Raw genomic sequence first — 26,185 nt, 5'->3', positions numbered from 1 at the left:
TCAGAGCAGCAGTGGCAACACAAAGAAAAAGGGATAATTATTATTTTTAACCAGCACCTGGAGCTGAAAAACTGATGGTAAAAGCAACCCAGGGATGCAGGTGGCCACCCTGGCATCTCCCTCATAGTAATCTCGGCTGACTGTGCCCAGTACCCACTGGCAGCTCAGCATCTGGCCATGCTGGCACTGGGGTCAGCAGTGCTGGGGAGGGCTCTGCCAGCCGGCTGAGCCGCAGCTGCCCGGAGCAGGGCTGGCCGTCGTGGCGGTGGTTCACAAGGGCCATCTCATGACTGCACGTGGTGGTGTTGCTGAACACCTCCAGGCTGCCTCGCCAGCATCCGGAAAGAAAACAGACGTGAAGGAACAGCTCGGGGTGGGGAGGACATGGACAAATAAACAAACAGTAGAAAACCTCAGAGAAAATAACCAGGCACCAGAAAGGAAATGAACTCTAACAAGGGAATAAAAATAGCAGCAAAGCAAGGAGTCAAGCTCCACCAAGGCTCCCGGTTCATTTTCAAGGGGAGGCAAGTTGGATGGAGCCTCCAGAGCAGCCAGAAGATTCACACCCATCTGACAGTGATGGCTCAAGTGAAGCCAGACCACCTCCCAGCATGATGGCTGGGAGCCCACTGGTCCAGCTGGTACCAGCGCTTGGTCCAGCTGTCTTTAGAAGCCCCTTGTCAAGCACTGCATCCACGCTCTGGGGTCATTTGGCAGCCCCAGCAGCTCTGCAAGACAAGGGGGAAGAGCCAGTGGCAGAGCCTTTCTTTCCAGCGCTCAGGTGTGCTGTTTTCCCTTAAATTCACATGAGCTCAACAACCAGGAACACAAATTCCCTGGAGACCTGACCTTCTCCTCCTCCCCAGCGGGAAGGCAGAATTTCAAACAGATTTACTGGTGCTGCCCTCCAGACACTGTCGTGGTTTGACCTCAAAGTTAAAGACCTCCTGCGGGCTCCTCAAGCATTAGCCCTGGCTCAGTATGACAGGACAGGCAGGCAGGGGTTTCCCACGCAGCCAACCTGGCAGCTGACTTGCTGTGCACAAGGAGCACGACAGGCCAACGGGTGAAGGACAGCATTATCCCAGGAGTTGAAGGAAGGGCTCAAGGTGGTCAAGAATACATCTGGGACAAAATTGAGAAGATGAGGCAGAGGGGTCCTTATGGCTTTTGCATGAGCCGATCTGGTTTTCCCGTGCCAAAGCCTTGGGGACCATTCCCACTAAGAGTTTTCTGAAGTACCTCTCCTACAAGGAAGCTCCTGAGACCGTGGCAGGACCACAGAAGCCCCTTGGTGATTCACACTGACTTTCTGCTGGCTTGTTCTCAGAGAGAGCTGCCCCAGCACTGTGAGACAGCGGAGGTTTTGTGGCTTTTCCCACTTCTGGCTGAGAAGAGCATCCCAAGCCTTTAGATGGCATCAGCTGAGTGCCACAGACACTGTGTCACCCACTGGCATTTCCGTGGGGCAGACAGACCGCCCTGACCACGTCTCCTGGGCCAAGGGTGGCAGCTCTCCCTGCCATGCCCAAGCACCACTCAAGCAGGGCGAGTTACTGAGCTGCAAACACCAGGCCTGCCAAAACCACCTGCTCCTCACCCCTGGAAAGGTGGAGCTTTCACCAATGATGCACAAAGGATACCTCTAAGCGCCAAATCTTCTGGGCCCACAGGCACTCTCACGCTTCAGAGCTGCCTCTCCTGTCTTTAAGCTTCTAATTAAAGATTTTAATGACCACTGTCTGTCCCTGAAGTGGTGTCCACCAGCCTCCTCTCCTTCCTTGGCCACAGACTGCTTTTGCCCTCAGGAAGAATCCAACATTTGCCTCCAAAGCCCAGACATCCCAATCAGGCTCAAAGGATGTATCTGAGACAGCAGCTTTCCTCCTGTACACCCCACATTGATCCTGTCTTCGTCTTAAAATAAATTCAAATTATTCCCTACAAGCATGAATCAAGACACAAGAGAAGACAAATGCCACCTCCCAAGTCTGCTGGTTGACTTGAACCCCGCACACTTGCTGCTGCTGGATGTTGGATCCATGCTGCAAGAGCAGGAAACCCAGTGCTGCTGCTGGGACTCACTGGTGCTTCCAAGTTCCTCCTCCTCCATATTGCTTGCTTTTGCCCCTAAAATCTCCCTCTCTACCTACAATTTCCATTTAAGCTCTTTTTCTCAGCCTTGCTGTCCCCAATACCTCCTGGTCCTCTCTGCAACACTTTACGGCACAGTGATCGCTCTCTGTTCTTCATTCACACATCAGAAGGACATATTCTTCCCCTGGTTCCCCTGGAGCAGAGATGCCTCCAACGGCAAAGCTGCACTTATCCCCAGCACATCCGACCACAGCTGGTGGCCCTGAGCCACTTTATCAGCTTGCATTTCCCCAAGTCAGGCTGGCCCCTCACAGCAAACCAACGCGAGCCCTGGGCTGATGCTCTAGGAAGAGCGAAGGGAGCAGGGTGCAAAGGTGGCCACCGCCAGATGCTCCTCACTCTGTCGGAGGCCTGGCTGTTGGATCCAAGCTCTCCAGCTGCAGGTCCTGGCTGACCCTAGCAGCCACCCCGCAGGAAAGGCCAAGCAGCCGCGAGTCACATTTGCTGGCGCAACAATAACCTTGCAGCCTTGCTCCGTGCCGGATAGTCACGCCTCTGACTTTATCCCCAAGCAGGAACACACTCGGGGAGGGGATGCAGCAGCACTAAAACCCACCCTGGTCTCCTCACTCCAGCTGCTGCTTCAGACACTGAGCATGGAGGTGTCAGACACATGAGACGCTCTTACTGTGAGCATGCTGCCCTTTGCAGCCAGCTATGAGAACAGAAACGTGACCCACTTAAGCAAGTAGAGGTCAAGTGGGGAGCAGAGCAGCAGGCACACCTAGGCTCTCTGCTCAGATTGAATCCTTCGAGAACACGCGAGTGCCTTGGCTGCGCTCCGAGACTCCATCATTACTGGATAGTTTGCATTTCCTTCTAGGAAGGCAGCCGGGAAGATTGGCATGCGGTGCACAGCCCGCGGCTACAGACTCCTGCAAGGAACAAAGCTCCAACGCCCCAAGACAAGCGCGCCAGACAATGGCCTGTAATTTTCTTTGCCATTCAGGCTCTGCAGGGGGAGAAGGAGCAGCCCTGAAAGCCTTATTTTACAAAACCAGACGATCCCCTCTCAAAAGGGGCATTCCCCAGCAAGCGCGGAATGCTCCCAAAGTGCAGAATTGGCTTTGCCATCCCACGTGCTCACCATCAACATGGAAGGAGCAGCCCTTTTAGTGACCAGAGGCACGTGGGGAAGATCCAATGCTAACCTGAAGCTCAACAGACCTCTCCTCAGAAGAAAGGGGCAGCAGGGTATGGGGGGTCGGGGGTGGGAGGAGAAGAAAGGATTTTTCTGGAGAGACTGTTCTTTCTTGAAGGCGTAATAACCTCAGGTGTCTGGTGCACACACTAGGTTACTGTCTGGGCTCCAGAAGTTGCCAAAAGCCAGCTTGACCTCAACCCAGAAGTGAACAAAGGTGTGACCCAAGGGTCTGAGCTAGACACAGCCAAGAAATGCATGCATGAGCCCATAATGCTATACGTAAAGCATACCTTTAAAAATTTCAAATCCCAGGATCAGGGACCCTCTATGAATGTGTGACCTGCAGCTGTGAAGGGCAAGATGAGGGAAAAATTTGGATCCCCTTCAACTGGAGCCTCCGAATTGCTCTCACATAGGCAGCCCCACATGCCTGCAGCCCTTCCTTGCCCTGGGCTCCTTGCTCAAGTAGCTCCGTGATGTAGTTGCACTGCAGCTGTGCTTCACTGGCAGGATGGGGACGGCAAAGCTTGCAGTGCTGTCCAGTATCGAGAGCTGAAGCCCTGGACATCACTCTGAACTTCAATGTGAGGTTTTTCGAGCCTTTCCTTTTCACAGGGTACGACATTTGAGTTTTAGATCATCTTAAGATCATCTTAGATCATCTGAAGGCTGACATGCATCCTTCCCCAGGATGGGACCAGACTGTAGTCCTGCTTACAGAGGCATTCACTTACTTGTGACCCTGGCTAGGCAGCCATGTGGGTGTCAGATAGGTGCCACCTTCTGCTGGGTTAGTCAACACATGTCTTTCAGTTCAAAATCATACACCAGAGTGCGTGAATTTGCACAAATCTGAAGGGGCAGAGAATTTTTCTGCTTTGTTTTTTAAAACCACTTGTAAAAACAAGAGGCAGATATTGAACTGGAGCCAACATCTGTATCGTTGTAAGACTCAATCACCAGCCTTTTGCTGACTCTAGAGCAATAAATATTCAGGGCCTCAAAAGCTTTTCTTCAATCTGCTTAGGAGAAAGCAGCCTCAAACGATGGCCAAGAAGGGATCTTGCCCAATGTCAGCTTCAGTGGATCAGCTCAGGGAGGGAGTGGACCTCACCAGATTCTTGCAGTTCCACAGCTCCTTATTCTTTTCTAATGTCAAAAAATGAGGAAACACCCCCCAGTCAGTAATTAAGAGCACAACCACACACGCAGCAGATGTGGCCCAGCGGAGGAGACAAAAGCCTCTCCCAAGGTAAAAGCAGGAATGACCAGCTAGAGGGAGGGGAAGATATCTGAGATCAGAGCTGCCATCACCCCTACAGTGGAGGTGGACCCCTGGCCTCACCTCTACATGTGGATTCAACCAGTTCAGATCCTATTTTAGGCTGCATATGGGGCTTTTCATCTTCAGAGCACTTAACAGGCATGTGTTAATCCCCACACTGCCCTTCCGTGGCAGATAAGTGTTTATTATCTCTGCTCTACAGCTGGTGGGACAGGCTCGGTGGGGAGTAGCTCATTGTTGCAAACTCTGGGCAACCTCAGCTCCTGGGCTCCTTGGAAAGACACAACAGGAGTGCCTGGCTTGGACTGATGGAAGGAGCCCCAAGGCAGCTCCCCAGGGAGCCTGGGCTACCTCCTGGGCCAGTGGACGACTGGAGCTGGGCTGGGCTGGGTACCATCCCCCAGCAGGCGCCTTCCAGGGGAGGAAGTCAAAGGCACCTTCTAGACACAAAGCCCCAGGACTCATCTCCACTGCCTTTGTGCAGTAAAGTCAGGATAGCAGCACTCATTTATTATGGGCAAATTAACGCCCATGGAGATTAAAGCTTTATCTCTCACCAGCTCAGTCGCATCTGATTTAGCAACGTGCAGGGCTGGCCTGACACCACGTCCCCGCACGCTGGAGGAGCCACGTCCCCACTGCACCTCCCCCTCCCCAGGGTCCCAGCACCGCGTCCTTCTGTGCTGAGGACTAAACCTGCTCCTTTCCACCACCCTTGGCTTCTCCATTCTACTCTGAGCTGTGCCTTGTGTACTGCCAGCCTGCCTGCTCTGCCTGTTCTTGCCTGTTAAAGCCACTGTTTGACAGATAAACACATAAAGAAGAACAGAGGGCGGAACACAGATGCATGGCCAACATTGATGCGGTCCCAACACCCATGCATTAACATCAGTTTGACACTGCCACCTCTCTCTGTGCAGCAACAGACAAACATGGCAAAACGGAGGCTACCACCAGTGGTGTGAAACTGCCGTGCCAGCCCCAAATGCAGGGTGAAGTCAGTGCTGAGCCACTTAGGGAGGGAGGACGAATTACCGTGCACTTGGTTGATCTCTGAGTTGGATGACAGGATCTCATCAGCCAACTTCTGGGCGGTGGGCAGCACCTCGGTGTGGTGCGCTGTGATCAAATACTGAACAAACTTCTGGAGCTGGTCCCTGTTCATCTGGAAAAGGGTCTCTGAGATGGGAAGACGGAGTTTGACCTGGTCCGGCTTGCGGATCCTGTACAGTGAAAGTGCCACAACGTGGGCGCAGTAAAAAATGTCCTTGTTCCCGCAGCCGCATGTCACTGAGGTGATTTTGCAGCGGTCAAAGCTGATGGCCACCTTGTAGGTCATCTCTGGTTCTGTCGCAGTCGCCGGCTCTGTTACTGTCCCACTGAGGTGGAACCCTGGAGAAGAAAAGAAGAGGGAAAGGCCACATTACTTTCCTTCTGACTGCGATCACCCATGCAAACTCTGGAAGGTGGACAGGGCCAGCCAAGACCGCTTATGCATCACTATGTCAAGGAGCGTACCACCCAACCCACGCCATCCTGGTGGCTTACACCCAGCAACACCCAGCCTGCATACAAACACACTCCTGCACCAACACACACAGGCAGCCAGGCTCTTCGGTGAGTTTATTTAACAGCTGAACCCTCAGGGAATGAGCAAAGCCGCTCAGTTCCCATTTGTTTAAGAGTCTCTGAGACTGTTTCTCCCCTGGGAGTCATCTTCATCCACACCTCCTTCTCGCTGAATTTGTAACTCATGTGAGCAAGGGCTGGCAGAAAAAGGCCAGGTTTTCTTTTCTTTGATGAAGCAGACAAAAAGCCTCACAAATTAAATGCAACACAACTCCAACTTCAGTCCCTCAGCCAGGTAGAGTGCTCCGCGGCAGCTCTGAGATCTTCCATGCAGTGGGAACAAGGAACAGGGATGGGAGCAATGTACAGCCTGAACCACGGGCTGGGGGGGAACTGTTTGTTCCTTGAGCTTCACAATATCTGCTGTTCCCCTGCGAACTCTTGAGCTCTCCTTCAAATACTGTGGCCAGGAAGCCAGCCGCTCGCTGGGGCAATACATGTGTCGGGCTGCAGGGACAGCCCAAATTGTTCAGGCAAACATTATGGTGCTCCCAACAGCCCCTGCTGCGCTGTGAGGGGCTGCAGCACCTTCAGGCACAAACCATGCAAAAAAGTCCCAGCAAGTCCCAAAAGTGGGTGATGAGTGATAAACAGGCTCGGAAAGTCATCTGGGTCCAAGGAACCTGGATGCACCAAGCAAGTGAGGGATAAAGTCAGTGAGAAAAGACCGGATGCCAATTAACCTCAACCCGAAAGCCCAGGGAGCGCTTCCCAGGAGCCGGCTGCTGAGGAGGTCCAACACCAACACTTTGCACTTGCCCAGCCCCTGGAAAGGAGACATCTTTGTTTCCCCCATCCACCTGCCTTGTTGCTCCAAGGAGAATGAGGCTGCACCAGGAGGTTAATTAATGTGGCTGGGGCCACCCGGTGCCCCCATGTCAGACCCTGGCATGGTACCTGGGAGCATGCCACCTGCCCCAGCCCTCTTCCCTGAAGAGGATGTTCACTTCTCTCCATACTACAGCAACCATATTAAGCCCGTGTTTGTACAGAGGTCCCTGCAGAGCCTGCCTGCCGTCCCCCCGGAGAAGGCGGCAGACAGCTGAGAGCCCTACAATTAGTGACAGAAAAGGAGAAGGGGTGGGGGGGTGAAGATTAAAATACACTAATTGCATCAAACCCTTGTGTGTTTGCCAGCTCTCACAAAGGCTTTCCGAGACAAATTCTACCAGAGGTTTTTAATAAATGGCATCAAAACCAGCTATTCACTGCCAGTCTCTTTAAAGCCATGCCAAAAAACACATTCAAATCTGATTAAGCGTCAAGGAGGTCTGCTTTCACTTTAGTGCAAGGGAGGGGGAAGCAGACCTGTTGTGCTGCCATCGCCCGAAACCCACCCCGCACTGCCCTCTCGCTCGCACACTGCCGGAGTTGAAGCACGGCTGCAGAGGTGCTGGGCTTGGTGCCACGGGGGCAGCGCAGCCAGGGGCTGATGAGGCCCCCCCGCCCCATGAGTCCATCCCCCAGCAGCCAAACTGTATAAATCCCGAGGATAAACTCCAAAGTGTTTATGTTTTACCACTTCTCTGGTCTGCGATGCTTGGCAGGAGGCTCTGACTCGCTGCCAGTTTCTCCCTAGTTTACTTTTTTAACAAGTTAAAAGGATTGGAAACGACGTTCCTGAGCAATAATGTATGTATATACACGTATGTACACCCGTAGGCACATATGCACATATATATATAAAAATATATATATATTTAAATATATATATATAAAAACCCTCGAAGACAAATTACCAGCCATAAACACTGCCTTCAAATGCTTACTTTACCAGGATCATGGGCCAGATCCCACTTGGGGCTAACTGGTGTAAGGCTGGATGAACTTGTTTAACCAAACAACCTGTTTCGGACAGGTGTAGGTCTGAAAACACATGAACAGAGGTCTGAATCTGTCCCCCCGAGAGAGAAGATTTGCCCAGATACTTCCCAGGCTGCTCTCAGGCATCCTAAAAGCTGTGCTCCTCCATCCACTGCAAGAGCTGGTCCTCGCAACTCGTAGCTGGGGTCTGCAGGCCGAACATGACTGTTTGGCGCACCAGCAACGGCCAAGTTCATCTGGCACTGGAGCCCTACAGCAAGTGTCGGTTTAGATTTTAGCCGTGGTGGCAGCAGGTCTATTTAAGATAAACTAGGAACTATATACAAAACATTTATCTAAAGATTAGTCACAAATTAAACACAGCGAGATGGGGAGAGATAGGGGCTGGCAGGAATGGCAGCATTATTTGGGAATATTTACATTAACAGGAGGTCAGCCTGCTCCACGGCCAGGTCTGCACCCAGCACCAACCCTGGTACCCATGGGTGGGAGATGGCTTTGGCAGCTCAGCAGTGATTGGTATCACTGTCCCAGAGAAGAGTGGTGGTTAAAGGGTAGATTACGGTGTGGTTAGTCTATCATCTGTCAAAGCATTCACACCTGGTCCACAGAAAACCCTGATGCTACAGCCACCAAGAGGCTACAGGTCACACTGGAGAAGGACCGCTGTCACTGCACCCTCCTTGGCTCTCATCTCACATCCCAACCAGCACACGGGGCAGGCGATACCAGCACTCCAGCAGAGAGAAACACAGCCCTTGCCGCAGACACAGGGTCTGGATAGAGCTGAGAGCAAAACCATACTTTCCTCTGCGTCCCCCCTGCATGCTTCAATTTAAAACGTTCCTACAGCCGAGTGCTTATCTAGGACTTCATCCTCTGCTCCTTAACATAAGCTAACTTGGTGTTTTGATTTGCTGCCAGCAAAGTGACAGTGCCAGGGCTTGAAAACCATGGAAAAGAAATAATTATGTAACATCTTTGAAACTACAGACTCATTACACACCATCAGAGTCTAGCTTTGTCCCAAGAACATCATCTTGTCCCTGCCCCAGAACAGCCTCCGTTACTTTTACCATGGATGCTTCCCAGTGGATGCCCCTGTGATCCCGGTTGCAAAAGGAGCTGAGTGTTCATACCTGCCCCAGAAAGAGCACAGAAAGGTGCCACAAATGTTCACAGGGCACGATGAGCACATCATCTCCTTCCTAATCATGGAGACAAAACATCAAAGGAAGGACCTTCTCCCTGCCACGGCAGATCTGCCCCCAGGTCTCACCTCTGATGTTGCATTAGTGGCGCAGGATATTCTGCCTCTGATTTAAATTAAAACCAACTCTAGAAATGTCTCCTGGGTGTTTGTGAGCACCAGTGCCACCAGTGGCACTTCTAAACTCAAACTGGGCAACACTTTCCTCTCTGGAGCTGATAAACCCTGCAGGGTGGGGGGAATGTGGACTCACAAAACATCCCTGGGCTCTGAAATAGCTGTGAAGGAGCAAGCCTTTAGCAGGAGTTCCAGTGCAGGAGGCTTTGTTATCAAGTCAAGACTGTTAAGGCGTCAATAGAAGAACCTTCAACCAAGACAGAGAATTCTTTGATCTCTAAACCTACTCAACCAAAAGGAGCTTTGCAAACCCTTCCAGTTCTGTAAGAGCACCCAGAGTCTTTCAGCTGGGCATTTTTAACCCAGATGTCCATGAACCACCCATCAAGAGAGACTACCAGCCTGTCCTGCAGCTCCAACCCACCACCAGGCTTGGCTGTGGAGACCCCTAGTCTTGGGTCCTCCAGCAAACCACAGAAGGTAAAGCCAACATGCAAGCTGGTTACATTGAAACACTTGAAGTTTGGAGATGGGCAGACCACAGGTAAAAATTTAAACCCCAGAAACAGGCAAAACCCATGCGTAAATCCTACCCTTCTCGCAACGCTCTCATCTAGAGCCCTCCAACACCCATGAGGAAGAGCAGGGAGAGGAGGATCCCGCAGCTACAACACTAGCCAGGAACTTGAGAGCTCAGCTCTGCTCCCTCTGGCAGTTGCCGCTCACAGCCATCCCCCACATTTCACACCAGAGTCCAGGCAGAAGTCACAGTTGTAATTTGCAAAGTTGTGCCATTTAGAAAAATTAGCTCGTTCTTCCCAGGCGTGGCACTCACTTGCCCTTCGTGGAGCATTACTGCAATCCTGCCGGGGGGGCAGCCTTCACGCCAGAGCAGCCATCTCTAGGACCTAACTCGGGACCAGCAGAGACCATCTGAGGTTGCTGCACTAAAGGATGGGGACAAGTAACACATGGGTAATGCAGGCAGCACATCTTCACGTCACTGTGGCTTCTCTACCTCCTCTGCAGGCTTTTCTTGGTCTTTGTGGAAACCTCAAAGCACGGCAAAGGACGGCTCTGCAGAGGGAAACGAGCAACCACATCCACCCCCCTGAGCAAGGACCCCTGGCAGGATGCAGCCAGATGCTGTACATAAGCAATTCACCCCCACTCTGGCTACCAAAACCTCAAGTGACCTCCTAGTAACTGAGGCTGATATTTCGGGCAGGCTTTAAGAGCAACGTGGTGGAACGTCCATCCATGCAGCTTCCCAAAGAGCACCAGCCACATCCCCTTGCATCCTAGCCAGAGAGGGGTGGCTGCGGTGGACAGCGGCTCAGCTCCCCCTCCTCACTGATCCTACACCTGGTGCTGAGCTCCCAGGACCCCACCTCTAATCAGACTAACCCCATTTTGGATCCATGTTTGGGCAGCTCTGCCTGCAGGCAGGCAGGAGCTCTGCAAAACCAAATGGGAATGAACACAGATCTTTATGGGGCTCAGCAGATGTACACGAGGTAAACTGAAATTCTCAGTGCAAGTCATATACACTAGGTTAACACGACCCAAATATATTTTTTTTAAAATTTCCAAGCCACAGCGGAAAGGTATTTTAAACTAAAGCAATTCCAAGGTCTTTAGTGATTAAACGGACTGCAGCTCCAGCTCCTAGTGGAAAAACCATTTGTTTTTCCACTGTGTGAAAGCCATAACTAGCAATGAATAATAATTGCTGCACCGAGTATTATTTATAAGCCATTCTCGGTCACATTTCCATGCCTCAAAACAGCAGCTTTCCAAATGTGAACTCAAAATCAGTCAATATTTGTAATGTAGACAACACCCGTGGGAGGAAGGTGTCGGTGTGCTCACACGGTGGGAAGAGGAGGTTAGTAAAATCTCCCAAAGCTTTCCAGCTTCTAGATCAATTCCTCCAGCCGGCTGATGCTGACAATTGCCGAGTCCCTGACCTTGCAGTTGGAAAGGAGACGGGCTCATGAACTCATTTGCACATGACAATGCTCCAGCAAAGTGAATCATCTGCCTCCGATAGTAACGGAGAGTACGGCGCGCCCCAGCCCTCCCGGGCTCCATTCAACCAGCGCAGGGCTGGCCTTTTGTACTGCCAGTGCAAGAAAGACTCCGCTGAAGATGTGTGCAATTAAACCCACTTTTCTTGTTGCTCTTTTGATTCAGCACGGCTCAATGAGAGGCACCCTAGGCAGGTGTTGTCACACACAGATAAAATGTGCCTTTTCAGAATGCTGGCAGACAAAAAGAAAGAGGGTAAGGCTGAATCAATTGCCATTTCTCCCTTGCAAAACAGGGAACCCAGACTTCCAGTGAGTCAATGAGCAGAGCTGATATGAGTTTACATCCTCCTTCCTCCCCAAAGTGATTTCTTTTTGTGGTCGCAAGCAAAGGTGTTGCTGTTGAGGGAGACCTTGGCAGGGATGCAGGAAGCAGGTGATGGCTAGCCGGAGGATGCTGTCCCAGCAGAATGCAGCTGTGCTTCTTTTTTGCTGTACGTTTTCCCCTCGCAGCCCTCCTCCCTGGTCCCCACCATGCTCCTATCCTTTCCCAGTTGTTACCACCCTGGAAAAGCACCTCTGGCTTCACAGAGCTACAGAGACCATTAATAGTCCCCTTGAAGGCTGTGCCTGCAGCTGATAACAAAAGGATACAGCCGAGCTGGAGAGGATGCACCATGCCTGCAAGTGTCCCTGCACGTACCTACGGTCTCAGACACCAACTACCACAGGTTTAGGAGAAATACTGCGTCTCCAGGTAGACCAGGGAAGAAGCACAAGCTGCAGCTGTAAACAGAGGAGATGCAAGCAGGGCTGTTTGTGCTGGAGGGAGCTGTAAGCTCCTCTGAGCAGCTGAGTAAGCTGGAGGGACGCTCTCTCTGCCATCTGCTCTGATCCCACAACACCTCCTGCAAATGAAGAGTCAATCCGCTGGTTTCTATCCCTGTTAACCTCTAATCAGCCACGAGGACCGGCCTCTGCCTTGCTCTTTATCCGAGCCAGCTAATGCGTGAAGCACACCACGCTTCCCATCTGCTCCAGCATTACTAGAGTTAAAAGACAAAGCCATTTCCCTGTCCCGAGCATTCACTTACACAGATGCCCTTGTATTAACTCAATTTCCCAGCGATTTCCATTATTACCCTTATGAGATTTCTGGTGTTTGTTTATCTAGGAGCCTGAAATGGAGGGGTTTTTCCTCCCCCTACCCAGCTCACGGGGTGGCTGCACCAAGGCCATGCTCCAGCAGGCCGGTCCTGTTCTGTGACATTCCCCTAAAATATTCAAAATTGTTCCCCCATTTTCCCCCCAGCCCACAATGTTCTTTGTTGCCCATCGAAACCTGAAGACCTAGGTTTTTTGTGGTTTTGTTGCCAGCTCCAAAGCCACGACCACCCCTCCCAGCATCACCTCCCACATCCTCCTGTCACCCACCAACAAATGGGTTTTTAATCTACCCAGATGCGCAACCCTTGCTCCAAAGACATATGGTTTGGGGGACAAAGGAAAAAATACAACCAGTTTTAAAGCTCGAACTGATTTCCTCCGATATTCCTTGCAGCCCTGGAAGCTGAATTCCTCAACTAGCAGTTCAGATTTAACACAGACCAACCCGAATACCATTTTTGCAGCAGCATAAGCAATAGAAAAAGCTTGAGGAGAAGAAGGGTTCACAGCATCTTTGCTAACATGTGCTGCTCACGTAATAACTGGTGGCAAAATGCCGTCAAGTCTCTGCTCTTTATTGCTACAGTACATCTTATGGTAAGGTTGAATATAAAGAGCTTTCTTAAAACCATGAGAAATTAGAAAGATGAGGATGTGCAGTACATTTTTTGGCAGAAGTGGTGAACGCACCATCTCTACGTCAAGGAAGAAAAAGCAACACATCCCTGTGACCATCCCAAAAGCATCCCTCTTCTCTCTGTGTTCATGAGCGTCTGTGTCTGAAAAAGGAGCAATGCAGTTCCTTGCTTTCTTAGGTGTTTTCTTAACAGATGCATGGTTGTTTTGAAGCATGAAAGAAAATATCCATGGGGAGGAAATTCATTGTTGCTAGAGTTTCCGGGCTTGTGCATCCCATCAGTTGAGGCTGCCACAGAGCAGACCCAGCCCCATGCTGTCACCACCCCGGCTGCCTCACGGAAACCGATGGGAGATGCCAAAATTCACACGCGAGGCTGAGCTGGGGTCATCTCCTGACTTCAATGGAGCCACCCAGATTTCCAACAGCTGAGAAGCTGACTTCTAGTACATAAAAGGGTTTTAATTAGGAAATGGCTCTTATCCCTCCATGCAACTGTCACTACAATGGGATCACTGATCTTCACCACTGTCAAAACCAAGTGGAGCAGCACTCTTCCCTCCATCGTCTGTTTTTATGTGGCAATTTATGCAACACAGTCCCACCAAAATATATTCCCATCCACTAAAAGAAAAGCGCCTCCCATACGAGAGCCCTTAAATCCATTTCTCCTGGCTTAAGGGCTCATCCCTGGCTACCCTCTGGTCAGGGAAGAAGTTGCTCCAGAGTCATGGACATCCTTTTCTCTCTACATATCTGCTCCCCTTGCTGACCTGCTTTTCTGAGATGTGGCCTCCCTCCTGTGTTAGCAGCTTCTCCGAGTCCATCTTGGCCACAGGCTAGGGAGCAGCTTTGGATTTTGTCTCCAAATATACAAAGATAAATTGCATTCAATGCATATTTTGCAATTTAAAGGCAGCTCCGGAGCAGGCCACCCCCATACCAAAACCAAAACTCAACCCACCAATATGGAAAACCAAAAGCAAAACTAAGCCTGAGAGCCTCCTGACTTGTTTTCTTCCCACGTTTTTGTTTTGCACAGGGCAGGACTGGCAGCCAGCCTAACAAGGACCAGAATCAAACCAGGGCATCGTGCAGCAGTGGAGAGAAGCAGGACACCACCCTGCTCCTCCCTGAGACACCAGACCTTAAAATAGCAGCTCTACAATTTATAGGGAAGTTATTAGTTATAATTTTCCTGGCCCTCTGAAGCCTTCTGAGGGAATGAGGCAGCCTAGATTCAGTATGAAAATCTGCTCCAAATTCTTCCAAAAAAAGACATTTTTCCACTAAGAATAGTTCTATTTTTTTAAAGGGAGGATAAAGTCTGACTTTCTAAGTTATTGGCAATGTTGTTAAATGAACATTATATTTACAAAGCGTTTCAATAGCGTTTGTGGTAATGGCCTCAGCAACAGATCTGCTGAAAAGGTCAATTAACTTCCTTCCGAAAACCTCACTTCTAAGCACAGAAAAGGGCTCTGCATTGAAACTGCTCCCCCAAAGTGGAAAAATCTTTCAGATGACACAATTTTGCCATTTCTGCTCTCCATCCCCCATTTGGGAGTTGGGCACAGACCCCAGGAGCAGGCACTGGGACGACCCTCCTCTCCTGCCAACTTTTACAGCCCCCATTTATAATAAAAACACCTTTTTTTTTTTCCCCCTATTGAATTTCACTGAGGAAACCACAACCAAACTTTTTTTTAATATTGTAGAAATATTATTATACTTAAACGGCTTAGCTCACTTCAGTAGCTTCACAAAAACCTGGTGGTTTCCTTCCCCTGCCCCAAACCAATACAGCTTAAATTATGGAGCTTATTAGGGCTGTTCCATACAGGGAAATTAACTAGTCATTGCAGAATAAATTATTCAGCAATTGCTATTCCAGATCAGGCTCCTCTGTGGACATTTTATTCCAGAATAATTTTGGGAAACTTTGTGAGTGCATTAATTATTCCTGAAGGAAGGGACTTCATTTCCAGGACAGGGAGTCATTCAAGTAACTGCCACACACACCAGTGGCTGGGCTGGAGACCAGCCCTTGGTGTCAACCCTGACCAGAGAAATCCCAGAAGAGATGTGAACAGTGTCAAGCTTGGGAAGTTTGATGCTGAATTTTAACGTCCACCAAAAACTGAGGTGAAGGAAAGGCACACACCTTGATTTCGTGTGGAAAAAACATTTTTCCAGCTTTCTTTCAACCCATAAGTTGCAAAATCAGAGGAACTGTCTAATGAGAGGTTGGAGGACTTTGCATCATGAGGTGTAACATCTGCCCCCCGGCGCTGGGGAAAGCAGCAAATGATTCCTGTCCCTGGGATCTCTGTACAGAGCCGGGGAAGGGTAAGCTAGATGGGCAGATCCAGCAGGACCGCGCTTTGGAGGGGGGAACACTTGCTGTCACATCATGCTTCCCACGTCTCCATCTTGGCTCTGCACTCTTCCCACAGGAGTCCTGTATGCACACTGGAGTCTGTCATCCCCTGTTAGCCCTTCACAGGAGCTTACGTGCATCCGTAGAGGGCCGCAAGGTTTTCATCCATCATGTGCATGACGTGTGTTGAGGGTATCTGAGAAGCACCAAATCTGACAGCACAGAGACCTGCAGAGCATCCCAATGCGCTGTGGCAGCTCCCCAGCCCAGTTCAGTCTGCTGGTGGATGAGTTTTCTGTTTCTTCCACAAGGACCAGGTTTTTGTTGGGTGTCCTCCTGTCCTACCAAACTATACATCATGCCCAAAATTACTCAGATGACTAGAGAGTCAGCTCTATGAAGCTCACAAGCTGTTCCACAGCAGCTGGACTCCTTGCCATCTCCTGGGCATGGCCATTTCCCCAGGCCCCACAAATGGTAGCACAAAAGGGATCCCTGATACACTGTCTGCTGCCACCCACAAAGCTCAACACGCTTCAGAGGGCAACTGCAAGGTAGAGTGTTCAGGCACTATAAGAAAAATCAAAGAGGGACAAGACCAACCCAAGCAAGGCAACTAGATACAGGTTCTCAGCTGACAGTAACTCCTCTCTGGTGAGACCCCAAAGTGAAGTTTGGGGTGACAGCTGATGCACAGTCAAATTGTCCAATTCTGCACAACAAAAACCCTCTGCAGAACAGTCATCACACTTTAAATAATACTTAAAAACCCCTTTGGATCACATTAGTTTCCACATGACCCTTCTGAGAAGTCAGGAAGGCAGCGGGAGGTCTGTGGAGCCAAGACTTCCCCAGCAGCCATCCTTGCTTGAAAGGAAAGGCGGTTGGGAGACAGATGCCTGACAAAGATGCTCTGCTCTCCTGCATCAGCAGTTTTTACCATCTTTAGCACACAGGCATTTCACGAAACGCAGATTCCCGTGCGATGATTTTAAACCTCTCAGCGCTACCCTTGCTCCTTCCGGACATGTGTTGTCCCCAGCATCTCACAGCCACACATCACAACTTCTGCTATAGTGAGGAACCTGTAACTGGAAAGCTGTCCCAGAGGATCCACCACACATGGGAAAACATGAGCCCTCTGCTTTTCAAGTTCAAGATAATTCCACAGCTTTGCAGCCTTCAGAAACACAAAGGGGCCACAAAAGCTGATACCCGGAGAGACGTGAGCCATTGCTTCTTTGGATATGGAGCAGTGTATGGGCTGCCTCTCAGAAACTCATGTTTCTGATTAAAAACCTCACAGATTTTTTTTTTTTCTGGAAAAACATTGTTATTCAATACACAGCCTAGACTGCAGGCTCCTCTGTTTGCTTTTGGTGCAGTGCAAACATCTAAAACGACACCGCGTAATGACAAGATCTGTCATCAGGACGGCTAGGGCTACAGTAGAAAGAAAAACGAAGGAGCGATCCATTCCTTCTCTCTGGAATTCGTCACAATTAAAACAAAAGGAAACCTATGTTGTGCAGTTAATGCTAAATACACAGGACTGAAAGGAAAGAGGAAAAGTGTGATGGAGACCATTTAGCAGCGGTTTTCTCCCATTATGTGGCATGAGGTCCTTCTGGTGGTGGATGGAGTCTCCAGCTCCTCTAACCACAGACCTACTTCAGTAATTAAGTCCCTTTATGGGGGGGAAAAAGAGGGGGGGAAAAAGAGGGGGGGAAAAAGAGGGGGGGAAAAAGAGGGGGGGAAAAAGAGGGGGGGAAAAAGAGGGGGGGAAAAAGAGGGGGGGAAAAAGAGGGGGGGAAAAAGAGGGGGGGAAAAAGAGGGGGGGAAAAAGAGGGGGGGAAAAAGAGGGGGGGAAAAAGAGGGGGGGAAAAAGAGGGGGGGAAAAAGAGGGGGGGAAAAAGAGGGGGGGAAAAAGAGGGGGGGAAAAAGAGGGGGGGAAAAAGAGGGGGGGAAAAAGAGGGGGGGAAAAAGAGGGGGGGAAAAAGAGGGGGGGAAAAAGAGGGGGGGAAAAGAGGGGGGGAAAAAGAGGGGGGGAAAAAGAGGGGGGGAAAAAGAGGGGGGGAAAAAGAGGGGGGGAAAAAGAGGGGGGGAAAAAGAGGGGGGGAAAAAGAGGGGGGGAAAAAGAGGGGGGGAAAAAGAGGGGGGGAAAAAGAGGGGGGGAAAAAGAGGGGGGGAAAAAGAGGGGGGGAAAAAGAGGGGGGGAAAAAGAGGGGGGGAAAAAGAGGGGGGGAAAAAGAGGGGGGGAAAAAGAGGGGGGGAAAAAGAGGGGGGGAAAAAGAGGGGGGGAAAAAGAGGGGGGGAAAAAGAGGGGGGGAAAAAGAGGGGGGGAAAAAGAGGGGGGGAAAAAGAGGGGGGGAAAAAGAGGGGGGGAAAAAGAGGGGGGGAAAAAGAGGGGGGGAAAAAGGGAAAGCTCTGTAATATCCCAGCCAACTATCTGCTGGCTGGCTGAAATACAACCTGAAAGCCTCACCAGAATAAAACCCCACCCCTGCAGCCTCCTGCAGCTCCTGATTTGCCCCAATCCTCTATGGATCCAGGCAGAGCTCCCTGGCAACCGACACCACGCGTGCCAGAGGGTTATCAGCAGATTTATCTCAATTTGGAATTGGAAGCAACCAAAAATGCAGTGAGCTCAGCATAACAGGACAGAAACAAAGTAAAAAGCAAAACCAGATGAGTGACTGGGGAGTTGACTCCTCTCTTCCCTTTGAAAAAGGAAGCTGGTAATTTGAGAGAAGGCGGTTTTACCCACAGTCTCAGCAAAGGATTTTAGGAATCACCCTAATCAGCACATAACCCAAGTATTACACAGTGCTCCCACTTAGAAACTGGAAAGTGGGGGGAGGGAAAATCTTCCCCTGACTCTTGAAAGAGGATCCACAGGCATCCCCAGAAAAGGGGGAGCAGCCACATACCATGATTGACATGTCCTGGTTCGGGGGTCTCTCATGCAGCCAGCTAGAAGAGAGGACCTGGGGAGCTGCAGCCCACTAGGGATCTCCCGAGAGCAGCACCTGCCACCTTTCCCACCTTGTGCTGAGCCAGGAGCAGGGTCCCTCTTCACACAGCCAGGAAACCGAGGCAGCAGGGTCTGGCAGCAAAGGTGAGCGCCGCGGGACAGCTGGCTGGGGTGCACTGAGCAAGGGTTACAAGGAGCCCACGCTCTGCCACTGCTTCCTCAGGAAGGAAACCTCCAGCCCTGCCTTCCCCCCGGGCAACCTTCTCAGGCTCAACCTGGAATATCTGCAAGGTTTTGGGTAAACTCCCATGGTTGGGCTTTCCAGGAACCGCAGCCCCTGGGCTGAACATGGCACATATTTGCAAACTAAGTTGCTGTAATGACAGGGGTCAAAGCCAACACTGGGGAAAGTCATTCTTGCTGAGATAACACCTGAAAATGCATCCGCCATCCTGCCTCAATGCTGGATGCTCACACCCTGCTTCCCCCGGCTGCTTTACAACTCCCACAGCTTGCTGCACCGACTGTGCATCAGGTGTTACATACCCTCACACTCGGGTTTTGCAGATGAGGAACAGCCAGGAGATAAAACAGAGGCCATTTTCTCCTCCAAGAGGTGCCATCTCAGCCCCCACCAGGATGCTGGCCCACAGTGCACGCCAACGCATAATGGCAATCGGACCATTTGGCATTGAAAAGCCCCAACCTGTGGGGTCACAGGAGAAGCCTGGGTATCACAGGCACCTCACAGAGATGCAAGCACAAGCTCAAAACCACACAGAAAGATACAGAAATGAAATTCAGTTTTCTCACAAAGCTCCCTACCTTTTAAGCAGATGTGATCATTCTTGTCATGGCTCAGGGCTTCTGAGCACTCAGATTTAGTTGTTCAGTGATGTTAACATCACCTTGATGCATACACAGCCAGGCTCCACCACCATCATCATGTTCCCACAGAAGGGTACACAGAGTGCCCACGGCCAGGCTACCTCCAAACTGAACACAGCATCGCTTCGGTAGATGTCTGAAGGAAGTAGCTGTGGGTTCCTGGCATATAAAGAGGCCTGAGACCTGACTAGCACCGCGCATCAAACAATGATGCTCACCTGGAAGAGCAATGCTGGGGACTGCCCAACAATGCACGGGGAAGATGTGTCCATCCAGTTGTGCCAGGTTTCAAATTTACTTAGAGCTAAAGGACACAGGAGGCCCAAAGCTCCCCACAAAACCAGCTTAGTTCCCCTGTTGTGCAAACAGCTACAGGCACCCTTGCTTGGATACCTACTCGCAAGACTTTACACCCAACGCTTGCGCATGCAGAGAACCATCACATTTTACCGTCTCTGTTACCGATGCGCCCACCTCAACGGCAAACAGTTCCTGCGACAACACACACGCCAAATTAAAATGATTGCAACCTTCAGCAGCCTCTCTCTCTCTGAAGAGCAATTGCCGTTACTTATTAATTGGCTTCCTCAAGATAAACAAGAAATTTATTAAAATCTGGAATAGACGGGGAGCGCACAGGGCAGCAGAGGGACAGGAGCTTGCCACTTGTCTGTAAAAATAAATACTTCTACGGTACATTACACTTTCCACTTGCTGTTTCCCCTAGGAGCCAATTTCCACACCGTGCATTTCCTCCACAGGAGATGGAAAACCCACAGGCTTCTACAGCAGGTTGAGGGCTCAGACATCTTCAAGGGGAGGAAGCACCAAATTTGGGACCTAGGAGGTAAAATGTAAATAAAAATAGAAATTTTGAAATAAAAGCTAAGTGCATGTTAGTGATGAGCACATCTGTCTACAGCTGCTCTCATGGATCATGACCGTGACATCTTACAGCAGAGATTCTTTTGAAATCAATCAGTCCCTTATTTAGAGAAACCACTCCGTTAAACCTAGAGACGAACTCATCATGGATCGAGACGCCAACACTTCCCAAAAGAGCTGAAAGCAGAGTCTCACTCTGTCCAGCCGACAAGCAGGGGATGCTCACAGGTGGAACCGGAGGCACGGAACTCTTCAGCAGTTTCCCACATCGTCTACAACGAGGAGAAATGGTTGGAAGGACAATGAGGAACAGAGTTCCCAGCATGCTCATGATAGGAAAAGCAAAAGGTCATCTGTGGATCTTCTACCCCTGCAACAGCCGCTCCAACAGCCTTGCTTTCATACCTCCTCCCTTGTTTCTCCAACTGTAAGGAAAGGATTAAAAATGGCTGTCACCAGCACAATGTGAGTTATCAATCTCATCAGTACACTGGGCCAAAGCAGAAGCAAATTACATCCCCACTATACTCTGCATTTGTGCGCACGGAAGTGCATGGGAGATAAGAGGGAAAGAAAACACACAGCAGATAACCAGGGCACCTAAAATACAAGCGGCAAGTTCACAGCCATGGCTGCCTTCAGTTCTGGTGGTTTACTAGAAGTCAACCTGATTTTTAAGTGAGCAATGCTGAGCAACAGAGCTGAGGAAACCTCTGGGGCAGTTGCAACCACTCCACCCTGTGGGACCTCTAGGATGCCACAGAACCCTTATCCCTCAGCCCTACCCTTAATGAAGGTATGAAAACCCATGTTAGCATCCTCACCATCTCCAATCACATAATTGCTAAGAAGTGCAGCTTTGAGAGCTCTGTACCACTAAAAGATGTTGCTGGATATGTACAATCGGTATGAAGTGTGTTGGAGGAGACACTGCCAGACCCATAAGTCCAAGTAAACTCAACTGAAAAGAAACCTAAACCCATTGTTACTTCAGTCCCATTACAGGCTCTGTTAAGCTCAGCCAGCCTTAACTGTTGTCCCCTTTTCCTACTGTCCCCTGGACAACGCCAGCCCTGGGGGCTGCCCCAGGCACACCTTTGCAATCCCCATGCCAAGCACTTGGGAAATGCTATCCCAGCTCAACACCCCTGGAAGATGCAATGACTGAAGGGTCACCAGTTGACATTTCCAGGCTGCCCTGCAGTGAGTCCACAGCTGAAACAGCATGTCAGAGGCTGGCACAAGTAGCAAATCCAACATCAGTCAGTCCAGCCTCTTCCTACCCACCACCTTCTAGTCCATCATTTGCCCAGCCTGCATTCTGCTCCTTCGCACCCAGAGTGGGCTGCAGACATCACCCAGTCTCGAAGGCGGAGGCTGCTGAACCCAGCTACTGCCATTGAAGTCACCAATTAAACTCACCTTTAGATTTTCAGCTGCCTGCATCTTTGCCAACTGGATATTTAAGCTGATACTTTTGCACGTTCCCTTTGTCTGAAGCCAACAGATCTGTCTGCTTCAAATACAGGAGATCTCTTTTTAACACTCCAAAGCTAATGAAAAAAATCCCCTCTGGTGAAAGGACAACACTGGATCAGAGAAGTTTTATTAGCCCTTAACCATGCAAAGTTGGAAGCTCATCCCCTGTTTAATTCTAATACTCCAACTCTGTTAAACATTAACTGTATAAATAATCAAATACTTCACATGACAGAGCCATACTTCCAATCTGGGGCCAATAACCCAGAGGGTAATGAAGGGTGTAGTCTTCTGGGCTGAAGGATTTCCAGCACTCTCCAAAGAGCAGAACAAAGGCGGTCCCCTTCCCCCTCCGCTGCCTTCAAAGCGAAAGCTTTGATTTGCTCGGCAAGACCACATCAAGCCAGAGAACAGGCATGCAAACGGTATGTATCTCATCACCCCCTCTGCTCCAGAGACACACGCGAAACCACCAGCCATTGTGTGGTCTCTGCTCCGTTAAACAACCCGCGTCCCCTCCTAAAACACCCACCTCTCCAGCCCTGATGGCTGGCAGCCTCCAAGTATCCTGCCTCCAAGCATCCTTCTCGCCTTCGCTCAGCGCTAGCAGGGAGGTGACGTGGCAGCAACCCACCCAGTCCACATCAGTCCCAGACATGGTCTCTTCCACCAAACCCCCTGGTGCTTCTCCAAGAGCAGCATCTTCCTGGCAAATGGCACTTGGGTGAGACAGGAGCTCCAGCTCTCCAAATGCCTGTGGTCTTCTGCCCGGCTCACAGGGGCCAGACACTCAATGCTGCTGAAAACAATGCCAGTTTCCAGTTTAATGAGGAGTGTGACTGCCTGGCACCTCCAAAACAAAGCTCTCGCCCTCTGTGGGCTTTGGTTTCCCCGACTGCAAAGCTGGGATAATGTCCCTTCTGGGCCTTACTGGGGTATTATAAGAAGCAGGCTGAAGTTGTTTGGCTTCTTAGGAAATGACCGGTGCATTTGCAAAACACTGCGGATAGATCTATAAAGGAAAAAAGCCCGTTTGAAAGAAGTTAAAAATGAAAAGCTGCATTAAAAATATATAAATCTGATGCTGGCTGTCCCCCTCTTTCAAGGTCAAGCTAAGGTAATTTTTTGGAATATATAATCATCAGATGTCCAGCACTTCCCCAGTTTAGATTGATGCTCTCACTTCAATGCTGACTGAAAAGCTTCAATTGATGTTTGACAATCAAAGTAGCAGGAGCCAAATGGAGAAACATTCGACCCGCAGCCCTGCCTAAAACTGTGCTTTCAGTAGTTCTGAGCTGACTTCGGAAAATTCCTATTGGCTTTGCCAGAACCCAGGAGAGCAATTCTGCATTAATTATCACTCTCGCTCTGCAGACAGCCATACAAAAAATAAAGACAATTGCAAAGCTTGTTCAGAACAGGAGACCCAGCACCAGGGCTCAGCACAAACATTTTCTCCTTCAAGTGTTATTCAATCATCCAGCTCCTGAAGAAAGTCCTTGACTGTACCTACACTGTGCGGTAAGGCATGGTCTTACCATGCCCCATATGATTTCTGTCCATATTGAGTTTAGCTTCAACGCACAGCACCTGAGCTGTACAAAAAAATGACCCGAGGTCAAGCATGGCATGTATCACCCAGTCTCTTGCTGCAGTGAGCATGAAGTCCCTCTGGAAGGGGCACAAAGTCTTCTGGAACCACCTCTGCTCCTGCATACAGATGTGAGGGCAAGTGGATCAGCCTGAAGGGTAGGATTGCCTCCCAGGCAGGGCAGTCACACCACGACTTGCATCTTCGAAGGAGTCAGCAGGACTCCTCCCTATCAGCTGCATCGGCAAGAAAAGACCCATCTCCACCACTGCACATTGCAGACCTAGCTGCATGGTTGAGCAGTGCTGCGCAGGGTCCATTGTGCCACCTTTATATTATTAATTAGGCCATAGCCGTACAGTCTGGAGTTGTACTGTGCTGGTACAGGAACCTGTTTCAGCAGCAAGTTCCCCCAGCAGAACCCTGATTTATCTCCTTCTGCTGAATGGGGAGAGGGTGGTTGGGATGTATAAGCGCAGAGAAGGGCTCAGGTGTGGTGGGGTGGGGGAACCCAGGTGTGGCATCCTGGGGAAATGCTTTTTCTGGTCAGCCCATCACTTTCAGTTTGCTCCTGTCAGCATCCCCTTGAAGCACACACAGCATGTACAAGAGCATGAGATGCACCTTCAGGGGTCCCCAGCCTACCAGCACTGACTAGAATAGCTCAGGCTTAAGCCCAGCTCTTTGCAGACACAGCCCATCCCATGTGCACAGACATAGCCTGAGAGCATACAGAGCAAACATGAATTGGAGAAGGGCCCCAGATCCTTGGGACTTGGTCCCTTCAGAATGCCACATTAGAAAGGGCTTAGCACTACTTTACAGCAAGTAATTCAGATGTCATTCAAATTACCGATGCAGCACCAATGAAACAACCCTATATGAGCATTGGCCACGAGCCTCTCGGTCCCTCCTGGCTCCCTCTCCCACGCTGACATGCTTCACAGGCGAACCGCCCACGCTGAGAACACGCAGCCTGCTCCAGGGCTCATTCCCACTGCATCTCCCATCCTTATTTAAAACAGGAGATAGCTGGTTTCCCTGTTGAATGCGGTGCAACACCAGCCACACTGAACAGGCTTCGCCTGAAACACAACCCGCTGCCTTTCCAAGCCAAGGGGGAGATGTTCTCCCAGTCTGCAACGAGTGATTTCAGAAACCCTTAAAGCCAAGCTCTTTGAGTCTTACTTTGCTTGACATAGCAAAGACAGAGAAAGCACCATGGCTCCCTGACAGCTGCTTTTTCTGCCAGCTACTCCAGCGAGGTGGAGTTGCCTGCAGCCCTCTTCCACCTCTGCCGCAAAGTCTTCTAACCAAGCCACACCAGACAGGGACATGGAGATGCCAGAAACATTACTGCAGGACAGCTGCCATTGACAAAAGCCACTGTTGAACAGATTACCTACTAGAAAGGTTAAATCTTGAGTATCATTCCCCTACACATTCATCCATGAAGGGAAAGATTGGTTTTAAGGTCAAACAAAAGAAGAAAATTCACCCAAATGACTGTGTTCCGGCCTTTGATGACATGACTGCCAAACCCAACATAGCAGCCTAGTCCTCCAGCTGCTGCCTGTCACATCACTCTCCTTTCCTGCAGCAAATGTAGAGAGCCCAGGAAAAGGAGAGGGGACAGACAAGGGTCCTTCTGAAGAGGAACAACCCCATGCCTTGTGAGGCTGATGGAAAAGCCCTGCCAGGAGTACATCCAACAGGAGGAGAGCTCTCATGGAGGGCCCTGGGGAAGCATCTATGCAAGCTTTCCTTGCGTGTATGCTCTTCCCTAGACATCTACCATTGCTCTCACCTCAGAAGCACGACACTTGCCTGGCTACCTGCCCAGCATGTCAGAGCCCAGGTGGAAGGCACAAGAAGCCCCAAAGCAGGGCAAAGTCAGCAGCATCACACTGCACGCCTCTGAGATGCAGAAACCTGGGCTGGAGGCATGCAATGCAGCTGGGATGGAGTGATGGAGCTGCCTCCGCCAACGTCCTCCTACACCAGCCACCACCAGCAACAGGCGGTCCAGACCTGGGAGGTAAAGCCAAGAACTGCAGCAGGAGAAGGGTGGATACAGAGACAGGAGAGCCAAGTGCTCTTCACCTCCCACACAGCCACGGAACCGTGGCCAGAGAGCCCCTTTTTGACTTGCGGTTCCTCATGCTGACAGAAAATTCAAAGCTGAATTTTACTCCTGACTCTCAGATCCTGAGGAGGAGTAGGAAAAGGAGTAAAAAAAAAAAAGCCAGGCCATCTGCTCAAGGTCCCTGCAGCAGAGGAGAGGGCTGCACAAGGTGATTCCCCAGGCAGAGCCCTGGTATGTCTTTCTGGTTGACTTGGCCATTTGATTTCTTTAGTGCAGTTTTGGACCCAGATGTTTTATAACACACACTATCGAGTACATACATGCGAGGAAGCTAACTCTGATTTGAATATCCCTGAGAGCACATTGCTCTTATTAAACACACTCTGCAGAGCTATTCCTCCATGCAGCATTAGACAGTACAAGACGTTCTGGTAGACTACAAAAATTGGCCCATAAAAAATAAACACTTCTGCCTCACTAAGGGCATCTGGAAATGACCCAGAGAGCTTGTCTATTTTCATTGGTAGCATTTTTGTACAACAGAAGAAAGAATTCGATTGTGAATTTAGAGCAAATGTTCCTCAAACACTTACAAGGAAGGAATCCTTGAAAACATCGGCAAGCATGCCAGCCACCCAGCTTCCCATGGGGAGAGCTGGAAGACCACATTGCGGTCCCATTTCATACAGGCTTCCC

At 50.2% G+C, this 26,185-nt stretch overlaps 1 protein-coding gene across 2 annotated transcripts in view; it reads right to left on the bottom strand.

Moving 5' to 3' along the window:
- The window catches only part of ZSWIM5 (zinc finger SWIM-type containing 5), a 101,560-nt gene that overhangs the window by 24,553 nt on the left and 50,822 nt on the right, over positions 1-26,185 (bottom strand). Inside the window, exons 1-2 of one of the 2 annotated variants that reach the window (XM_064455225.1) lie at positions 21,753-21,854; positions 5,625-5,981 (exon numbers count right to left, since the gene is read on the bottom strand). In XM_064455225.1, coding sequence (XP_064311295.1) covers positions 5,625-5,928 — 304 coding nt within the window. In that variant the 5' untranslated portion in view covers positions 5,929-5,981; positions 21,753-21,854. Of the gene's footprint in view, positions 1-5,624; positions 5,982-21,752; positions 21,855-26,185 lie in introns of those variants that run through there. The other variant, XM_064455224.1, reaches the window with a different exon arrangement.

The sequence above is a fragment of the Phalacrocorax carbo genome, chromosome 6 (assembly GCF_963921805.1).
Source record: "Phalacrocorax carbo chromosome 6, bPhaCar2.1, whole genome shotgun sequence".
Lineage (NCBI taxonomy): Eukaryota > Metazoa > Chordata > Aves > Suliformes > Phalacrocoracidae > Phalacrocorax > Phalacrocorax carbo.
Note: the sequence above shows the minus strand (reverse complement) of the source record. Positions and strands in the feature narration are given on the sequence as shown.